Genomic DNA, 16,941 nt, shown 5'->3' on the forward strand with positions numbered 1-16,941 from the left:
AGTCAACTCAACGACATGAACGGCACGAGGCCAAAAACAAAGATGTACCCAGAAGTTTTAAAATTCCGAGCAGCCCTAGAAAACAGAGTTATTCGACTGAGAAGGTGGAAGACAAACATACAGTGAAAGTTTGGACCCGTGTATTCAAACTAGAACAACTGGATCCAAAGAAGGATCACATTCCACTTAATCGCCCGACAATACTTCAGATAATGAAGAGATCTGAATTTCTAAGGCACCTCAGATCAGAAGACATTAAATTGGTAGAACCGTACCATAGCAACAAAAGAGCAAAAGCCTACATGCACATAGAATCAGAGGGAAGGAAGGAAATGAACGCAGGCTTTCAAAGAACTAGAGCAGATGAGCCTCCGTTTCACAGAAATAAAAAAACGGGAAAGAAACGAAGATGAAAAGTTCCCCGATTCTGCAAGAACACAGAAATCCCACCCCAACCACCTCGAGCAGGGTCACCGATCAGACAGAAGCACAAGTAAGGATGAGTATCACCGCTGCCCACGAAGCGACCCATCCTCGAATTGTGACGAGTTTAAAGGCATAGAAAAGCCGTTCGAACTCGGTCAACCAAAAGACCCCTGGAATTGGCTGAGATCGACATGGAACATGAAAAGCAATAAATAGCAGTGACCTGGGCCGGCCCTCTCAAACTACACCGAGACAGCCACCGGAGAGGAACGGCCCGCAAATGAGCTCTTCTGCTTGGGATCTTGGAACACTCGTGGCCACTCGCATTTAACGACGTTTGGAGATGTGAACCTAGGCAGATTTGATATTCTATGCTTACAAGAGACATGGCTGATGGCCAAACCAGCGCTTGGAGGCTTCTCAGTAGAAATCTCTCCAGCTGTGAAAGGTCTGTTGGGAAGACCGTCGGCGGGTCTGCTGACAGCAATCAAAATAGGACTGGGCCTGGCAGAACCGCGAAAATGGAAAGAAGCACATGAAATACTAGTGACCATGACAGCTTGGTCCCAGCGGGTCACAAAAAATGGAGGAGGTCATGCAAACCTGCTAGCTATAATCAACTGCTATTGGAACCCGCAGCGCATGTCAACCAAACTTTTCTGCTCAAATATGAGCAGCACGATTGACCAGCTCTACGAGGAGTTCGAAGACATTGAAATCATTATCTGCGGAGACTTTAAGGCAAATTGTAACAATCTGACACGGGCAAACCCAACTAGCAACCAACACACTGTAACATCGGCCCCAACCAGGGTGCGAGGGAAAGCATGGAAGAACCTGATTGCCACAAGAAACATCCAAAACATCGACACTTTGTTCCCAAATCAAACAAATATCCCAACTTGGGAACGTGGAACGTCAAATGCAACATTAGACCATATCTGCATCTCTTCAGGTCTAATTGAACGCATGAAGAGTTTCCGAGTTGAAAGAACTATCAACAGCAATCACAATTTGTTGAAATGCGTATGGCATGGATCGAAAGCAGCAAAAATGGCATACCTCCTAGAAACGGAAACACATAGTCAAAGATCACAACAAAGGCTAACTGAGTCCGACATTTCGAAAATCAGAATTGCATGGGACAAGAAAGTCCTGTCCAACAACCTGAATAATCTAGATGTAAGACCGGACTACATACTGCTTCTATTGCCTTATAACAAACCACTGAAGGGGAAACATTCTAACCTGGTCCAGCCGATACATGCTTTCAATAAAGCCCTGGTTGAACAAAGAAAAAAGGGTTGCCGTTTGAAAAGGAGGGCAAAGAAGACAAATACCACAGAGGATTGGGCGAAATGCCACCAAGAAACAAAAAGGTATCGCAACTGGTGGAAACAACAAAGGGCAGTCCAATACCAACACGATGCTGAGGACATGATGAAAAGACTAGCATCCAAAAAAATCGAGTGAATTCTGGTCACTGATAAAAAAGACATCTTGCTCACAGAACATGCCCCTGAGCAACGCAGTTGATGAGGATAAATGGATAAACTATCTAACGTCGGAATGTGAAGAGGCAAAGGAACCACCAGCACCGAAGTTGGGTAATGCCAAATCAACCTGGGTGAACCTGTCGAATCCCTAAAATATTGAACCCAAAATCAAGAAATTAAAAACTTCTAGAGCTCCCGGCCCCGATGGTCTGACAAACGTGACACTTAAACAAATCCCCAACTAGTGGTCTTTGGTGATTAGTAAGATCATTGCAGAATGCGAGACAAAACAACAAATCCCAGAGTCTTGGCAGAAAGCAGTGATAGTGCCGATTTACAAAAAGGGGAACTGTGAGGACCCGGCTAACTACAGGCCAACCGCTTTGCTCGATATAATTGGCAAAATCTATGCAACCCTTCTCTTGGACCATCTTAGAGAATGGGAAAAAAGCGGACCATCGAAGGACAACCTCCAAACGGGTTTTCAAAAAAATGGAAGCACTTCTATCAATATCATGATCATCAACATCCTAAAAGCTAAGGTGAAGGCAGGGGCCCCAAAGGTCCACCTAGCTTTTATTGATCTATCAAAAGCTTTTGACAAAATTGATCGAAACATGCTGTGGTTCAAATTACACTCCTGGAATTGCCCCCAATCAGTGCTGGATCCAATTAAAGCGTTGCACTCAGAAAACACCATAAGAGTGAACCTAAGCCAGCAATGAACGTTATCCGAGGAAATCAAGGTGAACAGAGGGGTCAAACAGGGCTGCCCCTTGGCACCAGCCCTATTCATTGCTTTCCTGGGCGACTTCCAACACTCCGTTAGGAGCTTCCCGCCGAAAATGGGCAAAACAACTATACCAAGACTCTTATATGCAGATGATATCATCTTAATCGATCAGACAAAAATTAGATTGCAACAAAAATTAAATAATCTGGTGAAATACATCAGCAAAAACTCTCTTTAAATCAACAAAAACAAAACTAAAGTTCTGACGATCGAGAAAGCAGCCAACAAAAAAACGAAACAACTGTCCTGGTTCCTGGATAACGTCAAAATTGAATCAGTAAAAACCATCAGATATCTGGGTATCGATATCAACAGTTTAGGAACAGACATGGCTATGCAAAATACGCTCTGGGATAAAGCCAAAAGGTTAACAGCACAAATGCGAGTCATTAACCAAAAATTCGGGAAGTTCTCACTAATCCCCGCTATAAACTTGTACAAGGGAAAAGTGGTTCCAGCTCTGGTTTACGGAATGTAAGTCTCACTTTTCACCCCAGCCAAGATCTGGAGCAGACTGGAGGGGCTGGTCTGGAAGGCAGTCCTGGGAGTCCCTAAATCAACTTCTATGGCGGCTATTAGAAGAGAGCTAGGCCTAGTATCCTTTGCATCCATGGTAGATCAAAGTGCCATGAGCTTTTTTAGGAAAACGATCCTAGCTGAGATACTGCCGGCCTTTAACATCATCAAGGACGAAATGGAAAGTGGTAAATGTGCAGCTCTGAAAAGATGGATGGAGAAAAGGAAAGAGAAACTCCAGGAAATAGCTTGTTCGGAAAAAGAGCTGAAAGAAAACCCGGACAGAATCAAACAAAAAATGGTAACGATGGATTGGATACACAAAATGGAGTTAGCCGCGGAAAACAAACTCCTAACTCATCTCCCCCCTACGTTCAACAAAGTGAAATCTCACATAAAGTATTGCGTAAAATTCCCAGAAAAAAGAAAAAGAAAGCTGTTCATGAAAGCAAGATTAAATCTGCTATTAACACAGGAAATCCTAACCATCAGGGGTGTTTCTGATAAAAAATAATGCCGATTATGCAAAAACCCAGAGATGAAGGAAACTTTGAAACATCTAATCATACACTGTTCTAACACCAAACAAAACAGAGTTGTTCACCTGCTACTGCTAATCGAGAACCCGTGGATGATCCGGGAAAATTATCTATGCAACAGATTAATATTGGGGGAAACCACGAGATGGTCGGTGGCAATGGTGAATCTAATTGGGGCTACATTCAGAAAGATTGGGGAGATAACACGCCTCTCCACGAGGACCCTGGGGCTCATACTCCGTCAACAGAAGCAAAAAGATGACAGATTTGAGGCAAAAAACGCCACGTGGAAATTTTAACACGCGAAACTCCAAACATGAAGTCAAGGAAAGAGAGTTTCGAAGGTTTTCTTTGGAAGTCACTGAATTTTCGATAAATTTATCAGGGTTTCTCTGAATAAAAAAGTTTTTAAAAAAAAATGTACTACCTCAAAAAAATCTTCCCCGTGTCATAAAATATTATTCTAAAGGCACCAAGAAAAGAGAAAAACAAAACTCTATACACGTTCTGCTTTTATATTGTGTGTATTAGAAACAATTGCAATTCAAAATAACATCTTACCAATCACAGGGTGTTGTTCTCTGTAATAAAAAACAAGAAAAGAAACAATACAAAAACAGAGCAACTTTCACTTTGCAACATTATCATACGACAAATTAAATGCATGAGATTTCTTTTGCTTTGCTATCCTAACTGCCTAGCATTTTTTTAGAACACATACGCCAAGCAATCGCATAAAAAAAATACCCTCACTTGAACTTGGCTGCTTACCAAAAGATTTGTGGTTTTCTCCCCCAGGCGATTTCCCTCAGAAGAGTGGCCCGGTCGGCAGGGGTTGCCTTCGTAATCTCAGTGTCTAAAATGTGTCTGGCGAGAACATAGGGTTCTCAAGCCAATGTTGAGACACCAAGATCATCCGTCTCTGGAGCCCAGCAAAAGCGATCTGAACTTTTGCTGTCAGACTTTCCCCAGCAGAACTCTGCTGCTTACGTGGCATAACTGCCGATGCACTTCCTTCCAATCATATTAGCAGAAAATGTATTCTGTTAACACCCTCATGTCACAAACAATGGTAGCTTCAGATTATAATAACTGTATCTTTTTCGATTTTCTGCTGCCTTCCTGCCTTCTGCATTCAGCACAGCAAGAGAAAATAAGAGAGAAAAATGCACGTTTAAAAACAAATTTCAAAATATGTACTTTCACCTCACTTTGTACATGGGATTACATTATAATGTTAATGAGTAAGCATTAGTGATTAGTACGTGTTAATTAAATCAGTCAGTTATATAAATAATATTCAATAATGTAGCCCTTTATGCATGAGGGAATCCAGAAAAAAGAAAAAAAAATGTTGCACTTTTACTCTCGGTAGAAAGAAAAAAGTATTATGCACATTTACTCTCTGTACCTTTATATTGGGCTTTGGCTGCATTATGAATTCCATACCTTGCATGCCCCCAGCCATATATTCCCCTGTTATATTGGCAACATAAAGATGACTATATGTGTGTGCCACATTATTGCTGGCGACAGAATGCTATCACATTCAGTGAGGTGATATAAACTTCAAGGCGCTATACTTCAAAGCACTATAAATTATACTACTGGACCTTTCAGACCCCAGATAATGTATTATTATTATTATCATCTAAGGTATGTTCCTTGATAGTCATTTATTCCCGTAGATGACTTGGAGAATTAAGGACTTTAGTAACTCAGGATCCTTTTCTTTTATTTACTCCTTGATGAGGCTCTCCTGCACCATGGTCCGGGGTTCAGTCATAAGGGTCTGCCATCCTTCCACTCGGGCCAGGACATTGTATTGTAAATCTTCCCCCTAAAGACGTGCCTCCAAGCATGTTTGATGTTTCCAGGACCCCAGCGATTTATATATAAGACATGTTGACTGTATATTTTATCTGTAGAGAGTTGTAAAATGCAAAAATTGCTAATAAAAATATAAATAAATAAACATGTATTTCAGTTTCTCAGCTTGATTTGTTTAGGCTTCCTGGTCACCTTTAAGTGGTACAAAATGCCACTGAGTACATTAAGTCAATGTATCTGTCTCCTTATTACTAAGGCATAACAGGATTACGGGTTATGCCACCTAGGCTTTGCCCAAGGCCATTCTACATGAGGCATGTCTGGTGCATGGGGTGAATATGCAGGAATGCATATGTAATACATATGCAAAGCAACTACGTGGGAGTTTCTACAAACATTTGTCCAGCGTTATCACTTCTTGGTAACTGGGTCACAATTCTCTGTCTTCATAGTGACCATTATGAATGCTATAAATCATTGAACTGATGTTTCAATGATTCTTTTTGTCCATGCATAATAGAACACATATGTTGAAGATTCGTGAACTGTGACTAGTGAGTTTTCTTCACTTACATGCAGATAGGAGAGCGAAAGCTAAACAACCGCAGACAACGTGATCGAGCTGGGACAACTCAGATGCATGCTCATAGTGTATGAGGAGATGTGAAATGCTGTAGAGTGGCAAACAGATAGCTTCTGAAATGCACTATGGCACCAGCAGCACCTCTGAAGCTGTGGAGTGCCTTTGAAGCTGCAGAGCTAACAGGTGAAGGCAATTTTAAGATAAAGATTGTTTTTACAAACACACTGCGCACATACACAGATTGAATTAAAGTTGGTGTATATTTAATCCGCAAAGACGGTAGCCTGACACGTGTTTCGAGCAACAGGAGACCTCCTGTCCTCATACACAGCGGAGACGCTGTCTTAGTGCGAACTCGCTTTCAATTTGTTCTTGCAACAGCATCTTAAGTGGAGCCCGCAGTTCTATATATTTTTGCTTCTATACATACCCCTGCTTCCAATTCAAAAGGTACCCCATTAACAGCCTCAGTAGAAGAGCATGTTGCTCCAAACACGTGTCAGGCTACCGTCTTTGCGGATTAAATATACACCAACTTTAATTTAATCTGTGTGTGTGCGCAGTGTGTTTGTAAAAACAATCTTTCTCTGTTCCAATTGTGGTAGGACGTGGCAAGTCCCCACCCCTACATTCACCTGCAGCGCTTCTCACACCACCCCACACTACGTAGGTCATTGCGCTGAATCTCGCTGTCCTTCTTTTGCCAACCTTGCTTCTGTCCAATTTTAAGATAACCCACACAAGGGATACGAAATATTGCACTCACATCCACAGAAACTATAAACGACAGCACACATATACCCACTGCATAAGGAACAACAAAGGAACAGTGGGAGACCAGTGGGGGGAACACACACAGGAGAAACATTAAATGCTCTTTGCCTTTCTCTGTAAAGACTAGGAGACCACAACCTGGTACAAAATGGCCACTTAGTTGGATGCAATCCAACAAAGGCTGATCCAGAGACCGGGCTTAAGATAATGCCACATGTCTGGTAGAGCGCCGTCCATGAATACTGAAAAAAAGAATTCTGGGAGAGACCTGTCCATGAATGCTGAATGACAGCAGGAAGTGTTGAGACCTGTCCCTGAAGAATGTTGAGTCACAATAGGTAATAGAGAGACCTGTCCATGTATGCTGGGTTACAACAGGTTATGAAGAGACCTGTCCATGAATTTTGAATCACCACAGGTCATGGGGAAAAATGCCCATGCATGCCAAGTTGCAACAGATCGTAACGTGGCCTATCCATGAATGCTGCGCAAGTGCAGGTTGTGGACTTACCTGTATGTGAATGTTGAGATGTAAGAGGTCCTGGAGAGAGTTATGTGAAAGCTTTGAGAAGCCAGCGGTTGCGGAGGGATCAAATTATAAGCCAGAGGAACCATACTGTACAAATTGGAAGCCAGGAGGCCACAGAGAAGCTTAGAAGTGAACGCCTAAGACACAAGAGGCCTAAAGGTGCATCTAGGGTACAAGAGTGAAGCTGAAGGAGAGTCGAGCCTGTGAGTATTATTTGGAAGAACTTCCAAGTAAAACTTTCTTTGCTGTGTTTTCTAAACTAGTGCTGAACATTTGTTGAATTGGATTTTATTAACTCTTTCTTTTTCAATATTTGGAACATTTACTTTCAAGCATAGGGTTAGCCAGCAGGCTACGCACTTGCTGAAAATATGTTTGCAGCTTTCTTTTGGCCACTTACTTGGATATTGCTTTCTTGACTATGGTGTACATGAAGGGACAAGGACTTATTAAGGATAGGCTTACAAACGTTAGGGTTTGGTTGAAACCTCACCACCGGTGTTTGAAACTCACTTTGGTATATGCCAACTTGTGTCACTGCTCGACCATCCTACTGTCTAGGTGTTAGCACCCTTTATTTTTAGGAAAGTATTGGAGCTTAAAGAAATGTTAACTGATAGAGTACAAACAATTCCTTAGAAAGAGCAGGCCCATTTTATGAGCGTGCTTACTGATTCCGGGATTCAGACTCGTCCTTAAAGAATAAGAAATGTGCCTAGAAAGTCTTTGACTCAGATTAAAGAAGAGTACCAGTAAGTTATCCAGGCATTGTATGAATCATTGTTTACAGCTCCATGAAATGCTCATAGAGTATGTCAGTGCAAATTGAAGAATAATATTGTCACGCCATTTTGTGTCTCACCTTCGTGTGACATTTGCCTTGTTCTCCTTTTTTGCTAGGCATTCTAAAAAGCACTTGTTATATTGATGTCCGCTGGTTCCCTTTTGATGTTCAGAAATGCAACTTAAAGTTTGGCTCATGGACATACAATGGCTGGCTAATTGATCTGCAGATGCTCGAAGCAGATATATCAAGTTACATTTCTAACGGCGAGTGGGATTTAGTTGGTAAGTAATGTTGTTAATTCAATGTCACTGTATCAGAGCTTTCCATGTCGATGGCTGTACCTAGAAAAAGGACCAGATCATGCATACTAGAAAATGCAGTAAATAAGGTTTAGATTTAGAACAAAGATGCACTTAGAAATATAGTTTTTATTTTTTCACACCATAGAATCACTTCAAGAACAATTCAGTTAGCTGGTTAGTTTAGTCAATCATTTCTTTTATCTGTGTGACCTCTTTTGTGCAATGAATTTGTTATCTGATCACACATACTCTTGCTTCCTGCATGGAATGTTTTCTATGTTTTGCGTGCGCAGCAGACATGTTCTATTTTCTTTGATCCCTCGCTTTATTTCACTAGTTTGCCATTGTTTGTTTATTCGTTATGGACTCTTATGTTTTGATTTCTTAAGCTCTAACATGGTTCAGTGTTGTTGCTATCAATAGTAATAAGTTGCTTATACTTGTAAAACTTTAAACTCTGATGATTGTAAGGCAAGTCCTGATCTGCTAAGCATCAAAAATCAATTCTTTTTTTTTTTTTTTTTTATTGTTTATGGTTTAAAACAAACCTTTACAAAATCAAAACAAATTGCATATAAAAATAATATAGAAAGTTTCAATAATTATAAATCGATTTTCAAATCACTTTCGAATTTACAAGTTCAAATACATCTAAAATTTCCCCTCACCCATCCCTCAAAAGGCATAACAATATCACACAAACAGAATACCATATAATACAATATCCTTATCAGATTAAAACTTCAGTGTCTCGAGATGGGCTAAACCGTAATTTCTGTAAGTAGTTTATACTGTGCCATTAAAATTGAATCCAAAGATCCTAGAAATCTTGTCAAACATAAGGTCAGCCATTGACTGGAACCTTCCATACACCTTCTCCACAAGGATTCTTTCCATGTATCAGAATAATTGTACATATACAACCCAAAGGATAGATTTCTTTGGGAGTTGAAAAATGGACAAAACATGGTAAGGTGTTTCAAGGTTTCAAGCACTCTCCCTTGTTCACAAAAGCGACAGTAACCCATAGATTTACTGCAACTGGATTGATCCCACAGAAACAACCTTTCATTCGTGATAAATTGATTCAGTTTAAACCTCATATACAACTTTCTAGCAGTGTTACACGGGAAAATGGCCAAGTAATGCGCACGGTCTCCAAGTTTTCTGGTGAATTTGGCATATTCATAATACATTTTGCTTTTACCAATTTGATCCACCATAACACACCAGAAGTATTTTTGGAATTTCTTTTTACATGCTGGAATTCCCATTATTAAGTCATCCTTATCAATCATGGTTTCATTTAACATTTTGTCCATTTTATCTTTGTATTTTACCATCGAAGGTACATTCTCTTCATTGAGTAATTGTGCTAAGTCCTCATAGAGGGATTTTTTTGGTGGAGCCAGTAGTTTGACATAGTTATTAAGTCGTCGCCAATGCCATTTAACAGATATGGGTAGGATCCCAACTTCGTGGCAAATCATCGTGTTCGGTATTGACATAGCCATCCCCAGAACTTGCTTCCATAATTTCCCCTGTATGCAATCCAAGAAAAACTCTATCTCAGATATGCAAATGTCCAGACTATACAAAAGTATTGGTTCAACCTTTAATAAGTAAAACTGTATCAAAGGGTCCAAGGAAAATTTACAATATCTGTAATATATGATTTTCATTTGGGAAGTAAGAGGTTTTACTTTATTCTTAATCATCTCTTTCCACATTCCTATAGAATAGGAATCGGAAAGCTGATAGCCAAGATAGCGCATCATCCTAACTTTAGGAATCATACACTCATTGAGTGACCAGGTAAATTTTGTAATTTTCTTTTTCCCATCAGATATCACAATAATAAACGATTTCAGTGTGTTCACTTGAAGGTTGTTTTTATCAGCATACGTTTGAAAGGCTGTCAATTTGGCCTGTAGGCCAAACGGGGTGCGATCCATAAACAAAAGATCGTCCGCAAATGCAAGCCAGTTGATTACCAGACTACCCAATTTCACTGGAAATGACACAACATCAGCCCAGGCTGTGTCAAGGTCAGCCAAATATAGGTTAAATAACACCGCAGCCAAATTACATCCCTGTTTAAGACCGATTTCTGTGGGTATTTTATCAGTTAGAGCTCCTTCTTTAGTTAGTCTTATTCGGTAAGTGGTATTTTGGTGGAGAAGGGCTAATATGGCCACCAAGGACATCGGGAAGCCATAAGCGGCCATTTTTTCCCAAAGAACTGCGCGGATGATTGAATCAAACGCCGCCGTTAAATCCAAGGCTGCCATATAAATCGGACCAGTGTGTTTCCCCTTGGTTTGGGCGTATAGATGTGCTAGTATAAAGGCATTGAGCGAGCACCCCATTCGTTTACGAAAGCCCACCTGATATTTAGGCAAGATGTCTAACCGATCTATAATCTGTAAAATGGATTCCAGCAGTAAGTAAGTAAAAATCTTCGCTGATGCATCCATAAGTGCAATGGGTCTAAAATTGTTCGGGTCATCCCAACTCCCTTTTTTATAAATGGGGATGATATTCGCCGAGCACCACGAAGGTGGAATACAGGCTGTCAAATAAACACTGTCAAATTTGTTCTCAAGAATTTTTGCCCAAAACAGGGGGTCTTTCTTTATCAGACATGGTGGAATGCCATCAGGGCCAGGGGCCCGAGAGGGCTTGATCTTACCAATCGCTCGAATAATATCATCCAGAACCCAGGGGGATTTTTTTAAAATCATGGTATGATAGTTCATGGTGTCAGTATCAGCAAAGCGTGGTGGAAGGGCAAATTTAGCTTGTACATATGTAACCCAGGTAGTGGCAGTTACGGCTGCTTCTTTCACTGACGAAGAAACTCCTGTCAGCTGTCGTAAAGCAGACCAAACTTGCCGAGAATCATGTCTTAAGAGGCAGGATAGGATATTCTGATTGTCAGCTATCAACAACTCATATTTCATAATTTTAAGCCTATTACGATATCTCTGATTGATTTTCGCTTTTGCTTCGCATAATTGTCCCCCATCAAATAAGGAGGGCCAAGGCTACGTATGTCCTTACGTTTCTCTTTGCGAAGATTAGTTATTGCTGAATTAAATGTATGATGATGAGATAATGAATGAGTATTTTGATTTATTGATGTTAAGTGCTGAACATGAGTATGAATTCTCAGTCCATTATTCCTTTCGACAATGGGACAGTCACTACCAGCTCTAACCTCTGGGACATATATAGTAGTGTCTTGTTTCAGTCGGTCCATCATTCTCGAGCATAATCTGCCGTTCCAACGTAAACTGATTTTTGGCCGATCTAAAGCAATTATAGTTAAAACCAGATCTTTATCATATTGTCGGGGCAAAGATTTCAAATTAAGGAGTAAAGCCATATGGTCACCCAAAAATGGGTCACATATGTCTAGTGAAGCAACATCAGACATGAGACTGGTAGAAACAAAGAAATAATCGATCATTGATGATGCCTTACCCCGAGCCCAGGTGTAACTGTAATGTTCAAGGTTGGGGGTTACCAATTGAATGTCCCATGCAAGAAAATAATCAACCCACTGCTTCCCCAACTGCATAGAAATAGTCGAGGAACGAGAATGTATACAATTGGATGGTATAAAACACGAGGCATTGAAGTCCCCCCCAACTATGATTGGAATACCTGGATCATTGGATATAATGTCAACAAGGATTTTGTCTAAGACCTCCTGTAGATCAGACTGTGCTATGTGGACATAATTCCAATACAAACAAATAACCACCAATGTGCCAGTACCACAACCTGTACCTCTTACTTTTAGTGCTATTATAGAGTAGTCAGCAAAAATCAATTCGGAGGAGATTCTGTAGGCCTTGTCAATAAGAACGGCAAGGCCACCAGATGGACGTCCCAATGGGCCCTTGATGGCGGGTTGAATGTGGGTACAATACCCTGGAACATCGAAGTGGGATAAATGCATAGATTCTTGAATCAGGATGATCATAGGGCGGGCTTCAGGTTCCACTCGGGATGCCCAGAGCCTAAAATTTTTCAGGCCGCAGGCATTCCAGGACATTAATGTAAGTCCCTTCACCTTATTCTATTTATTGACTAGATTCCGAAAGGACGAGAACTGGTCTGAATGATCATTTGACTTAATACCAGAGCAGGCCATCGCTAAAGTCATAAATTGCTTAAAGAGTTCTTCATTTAATGGGGCAGGGAATAGTCCCTCATTAGGCCCCATTTGCGTTATCTGCTTAGGGACTGTTTTATCAACAAAGGATTTCGCTAAGTCTTCATTTTGAAATATCGATGGAGTTAAACCTATCAATTCGAAGTCAGATCTTTGGGCCCAAATCATCCTCATGATGATATGCGAGTGGTAGCCACAGATCATCCTATTGTTATTATTGGAAGACAGCCTGACCCAATCAATATCAGACGATCTGATAGTTCTCAATGCTGGTATATCCTGAAAAGCTTTGAGGATAGCAGATCGATTTAGGCACATTTTCCCATTAGATATTTCATTAGATTCCCACCCCATAATAGATGGCATCTCTGGAGACAGCTGTAGATCAACCTCATCTGGGAGTACATTAATGGGGACACCAGCCCCGGTGATATCTCCACCATGATCTTCCAGAATCGGAGGGTCAGTTAAACCATTCACGTGTGAAGGAGCCCGAGGACCTTCCTGAGGTTCTTTAATGTCGATCTTAGTTACGTGTTTTTGAGCTGATTTTCTGTGCTCTTTCAACACTCTAGGACCATTACCTCCCTTCATTATGTGCGATGCTTTCTTAATTCTCATGTTTGGGAAGAAATTCAGCAGATTTGATTGCTTAAAATTAGTTGGTTCCAAATTAGTATTTTGTTGTACAGCTTCTATTGCGTCACCTGGGATACCTAATTCCAAATTAGCGTGCATATTGCAATTATTAGCACGCAAGCTCTTAGTGTTTACACCGGAAGAGTCACGGGACCCAGGTAAGTTCAATAGTTCCTTGGATTCTGGATTAAGTTGCTCCAAGTCAATGACCTGGTCTTCAGATATCATAAGAGAACACGGCTTCTTGGTCGCCTCAATAAGGGCATATGTTGTCATAAAGTCATTTTTTGTTTTTTTGTTGGCAGCTTTAATATTTTTTTCTTGAAGGAATTTCCTTTTTTGGGCTCTTGCAGCCATTTTTCTCTGCTTCCTGGTCATGACTTCGCCAATCGGGACTTGAGAAACTGAGGGGGGAGATAGGATAGCTATGGGTGGATCTTTGGGATATAGTTCGTCCCCAAGATCAATTAGATTGGTAAGATCAGACAGATTACTGGGGAGTACACTCCCCTCAATATGTAGCCCTTCCTCTGTTCCCCCCGTTTCTCGAATGGTACGATCTGCAAAAGGCAGGTCACGCGGGAAATCACTAAAACGATTTGTCAGCTGCTGTATAGCTAGCACATTGGCTGAAATGGCCAATGACAGCTTCTGAATCATTGATTCTGTCCCATCTTTGAGATCGATTTTGGGGACAGCTGTTATAGCAGCAAAGGATGGTTTGCTGTCCCCTGCCATCCTTGGATCTGCCAAGGTTTGCGAGGCCTGATGGATGCCCTCATTACGAGGTTGAGTTGCCTCTGATTTCAGTTCTTGGTGTATCATTTGGTTGGCAGACGAGTAAGCCACCTTTTTTATGTCCTTACTCGTAGCACCCACATCACAGGCAAATAGATAACCTTCTATCCTACTAATCTTTGACAAAACGTCAACTAGAACAGCTTTTAGGATACCCATTTCGCCATGCGTTTGTTCATGGCCTTTATCTAACAGGTTTAATAGTCTTGTCATTACCGGAAAATCAGTACCCATAGACCCATTACATGATTTCTGTTGCTCCATTACATTAAGAGTACCAAAGTGTCTAACATCTGGATTCTGTGAGGCAGAGAACATCGCAATTTCATGTTCCGACAGAGAGAGTACATCTATAGGGTCATTATTGATTTTAGTATCGGTGGGGGAACTGGATTTAACTTTATTGTAGTCCCTTCCCATCAATTTGTGAGGGCCCATAATAGCTGTCCCACTCATGCTTTGGGATGGAGCAACAACGTTATTAAATAAATGGACGTTTTCAATACCAAATCTTGCTTGAGTAACAGGTGTTGAGGGAGCCTTTGAGAACCTCATACGATTCCCCAATGCAGCCTCGATACCAGGTGGTATTATAGAAACATCCGCTAATTTGTTGTTACTTGACGTAGCTCCAGCAAAAGCCGGAGCACCCATATTAATAGAAGACTTCGGAGACGTCGAGGGAGATTGGTTATACGCTATCTCCTCACATTCATTAAGATCATTAATTTTAAAGGTAGCAACATTCTCAGAAGGGTCAGTAGGACCCATATCACCAACTCCAATCAAATGATGGATAGAGGGGGCATTCTCTAACATACGCATCTTGGTCGTAACTCTGGGGCATGAATTGAGCATAGGACCAACACACAGAGAGACATCAGTCAAGGATAGCCCCATATTTGCAGTGGCAGATAGGGAAACCCCCTTAATGGACTCGTTAATGATATTACCTGAATCATTACTGAATTCAGGTTGGGTGTCACAGATTTTCCGCCCACTGCGTAGGCCATTGACCATGTTTTTAAATTTCCTATACTCTCGTGTTAGCGGTAGACGGGACCTTCCAACCTTCTAACTCACACGTCTAAGAAATTCTATGAATCAAATCGCTATATGTCACCTCTAACCAGCCCAGCCCGTGTCCCGTCAAACAGTCCAACAGTCGGTGCACTTACGAATGCACTTCCGGGATGCGCGCGCGCGGATGCGCATGCACTCGGGAAATAAGGGCTGCGGGAACACGTTGGTGGGCGTGGGCTGGGAGGAACCAATAGGAGCACCTAAAACAAAAAGAAGAAGCCCTTTCACAATAGTGAAGAAGAGAACGAAGCAGACACAGTAGCTCCTGACCAGGACCGAGCACAACACAACACAACACCACACAGAGACACAGAGACTATGCACACGTCTCGTATAATTACTTGTGTGCGTGCAAGGCACCACGTCACAGCAGCAGCAGTCCAACGAGGCGTGTTTCGTGGCACATGAAAATTCCTCTTGCCGACGAGCACCTCGAAACAGTCCAGCAGGCTCGAAGAACCAAGGAGCACTCAGAAAAGGGCAGACAGTCCAACAGTCGGTGCACTTACGAATGCACTTCCGGGATGCGCGCGCGCGGATGCGTGTGCACTCGGGAAATAAGGGCTGCGGGAACACGTTGGTGGGCGTGGGCTGGGAGGAACCAATAGGAGCACTTGTGTGCGTGCAAGGCACCACGTCACAGCAGCAGCAGTCCAACGAGGCGTGTTTCGTGGCACATGAAAATTCCTCTTGCCGACGAGCACCTCGAAACAGTCCAGCAGACTCGAAGAACCAAGGAGCACTCAGAAAAGGGCAGACAGTCCAACAGTCGGTGCACTTACGAATGCACTTCCGGGATTCACAAGAGCTGAAAATGAATGCACAAGATATGAGAAGAACAACAATGTAGTATAACTGCCGTGGCAAGGAAACATCTAAAAAAGACATTCATCTTCATTCTGAAAAATAGATGGTTTTATAGTGTATTACAGAAAGGAAAAAGACAACAAATGTTACAAATCCATTACATTTTCCAGGCTTCTGATTCGCCCGCATCATTTGCAATGTAGATGATTCAATACATTTCCTAACTCTATTGGTTTCTTTTGACCTTGCAACTAAGTTTGATTGTTAAAAGGTTAAACCGTCTGTACTGAGCCCATCTCCTTTCACACTCTTTCTAATTGGATGGCTCTCGTTTAAACATGTGTCAGCTAAACACAACTTGCAATTGGTTGCTTCACAAGAATTATGAGTGGAGTGAATGATTATGTACATTTGAACCACTGTGAAGTGTGACAGTGTGGCATTGAAATTGTAACCTGACATCCTCTCCCGTTGACCTAAGCAGTTTGGCACCATCTGACGGACACCATTGATCTAGCTAACTCCAGAAGAACACAAAGATGTTTGCTACTAAACTCAAGATCACTGATTAAATATTCAACTGAGGTAGCTGACTTTATCACAGATCATGAAATTGACCTCTGTGCTATCACAGAATCCTGGCTACATACTGCAACAGGTCCTGCCCTTACATTAGCAATCCCCCAGGGTTACACTATAGCTATGAAAAAAAACACCACGCTTAAAATCTTCATGTTATATCGCCCTCCTAATACCATGGCAGATGTTCTTTCAAATGTTTGCGATTGTATCAGCTCCTCTCTTAAACCCCAATCTAGGGTTATTATTATGGGAGATTTCAATCTGGGCCTGGATG

The 16,941-nt window shown here is 41.6% G+C and overlaps 1 protein-coding gene across 2 annotated transcripts in view; it reads left to right on the forward strand.

The window, feature by feature from the left end:
• LOC138510630 (neuronal acetylcholine receptor subunit alpha-7-like) overlaps positions 1 to 16,941 on the forward strand; it is a 2,317,401-nt gene that overhangs the window by 1,669,704 nt on the left and 630,756 nt on the right. For both annotated transcript variants that reach the window (XM_069626422.1, XM_069626423.1), the window contains exon 6: positions 8,387 to 8,554. In XM_069626422.1, the coding sequence (XP_069482523.1) occupies positions 8,387 to 8,554 (168 nt within the window). The remainder of the gene's footprint in view (positions 1 to 8,386; positions 8,555 to 16,941) is intronic.

The sequence above is a fragment of the Ambystoma mexicanum genome, chromosome 6p (assembly GCF_040938575.1).
Source record: "Ambystoma mexicanum isolate Mex_15411 chromosome 6p, UKY_AmexF1_1, whole genome shotgun sequence".
NCBI classification, from domain to species: domain Eukaryota; kingdom Metazoa; phylum Chordata; class Amphibia; order Caudata; family Ambystomatidae; genus Ambystoma; species Ambystoma mexicanum.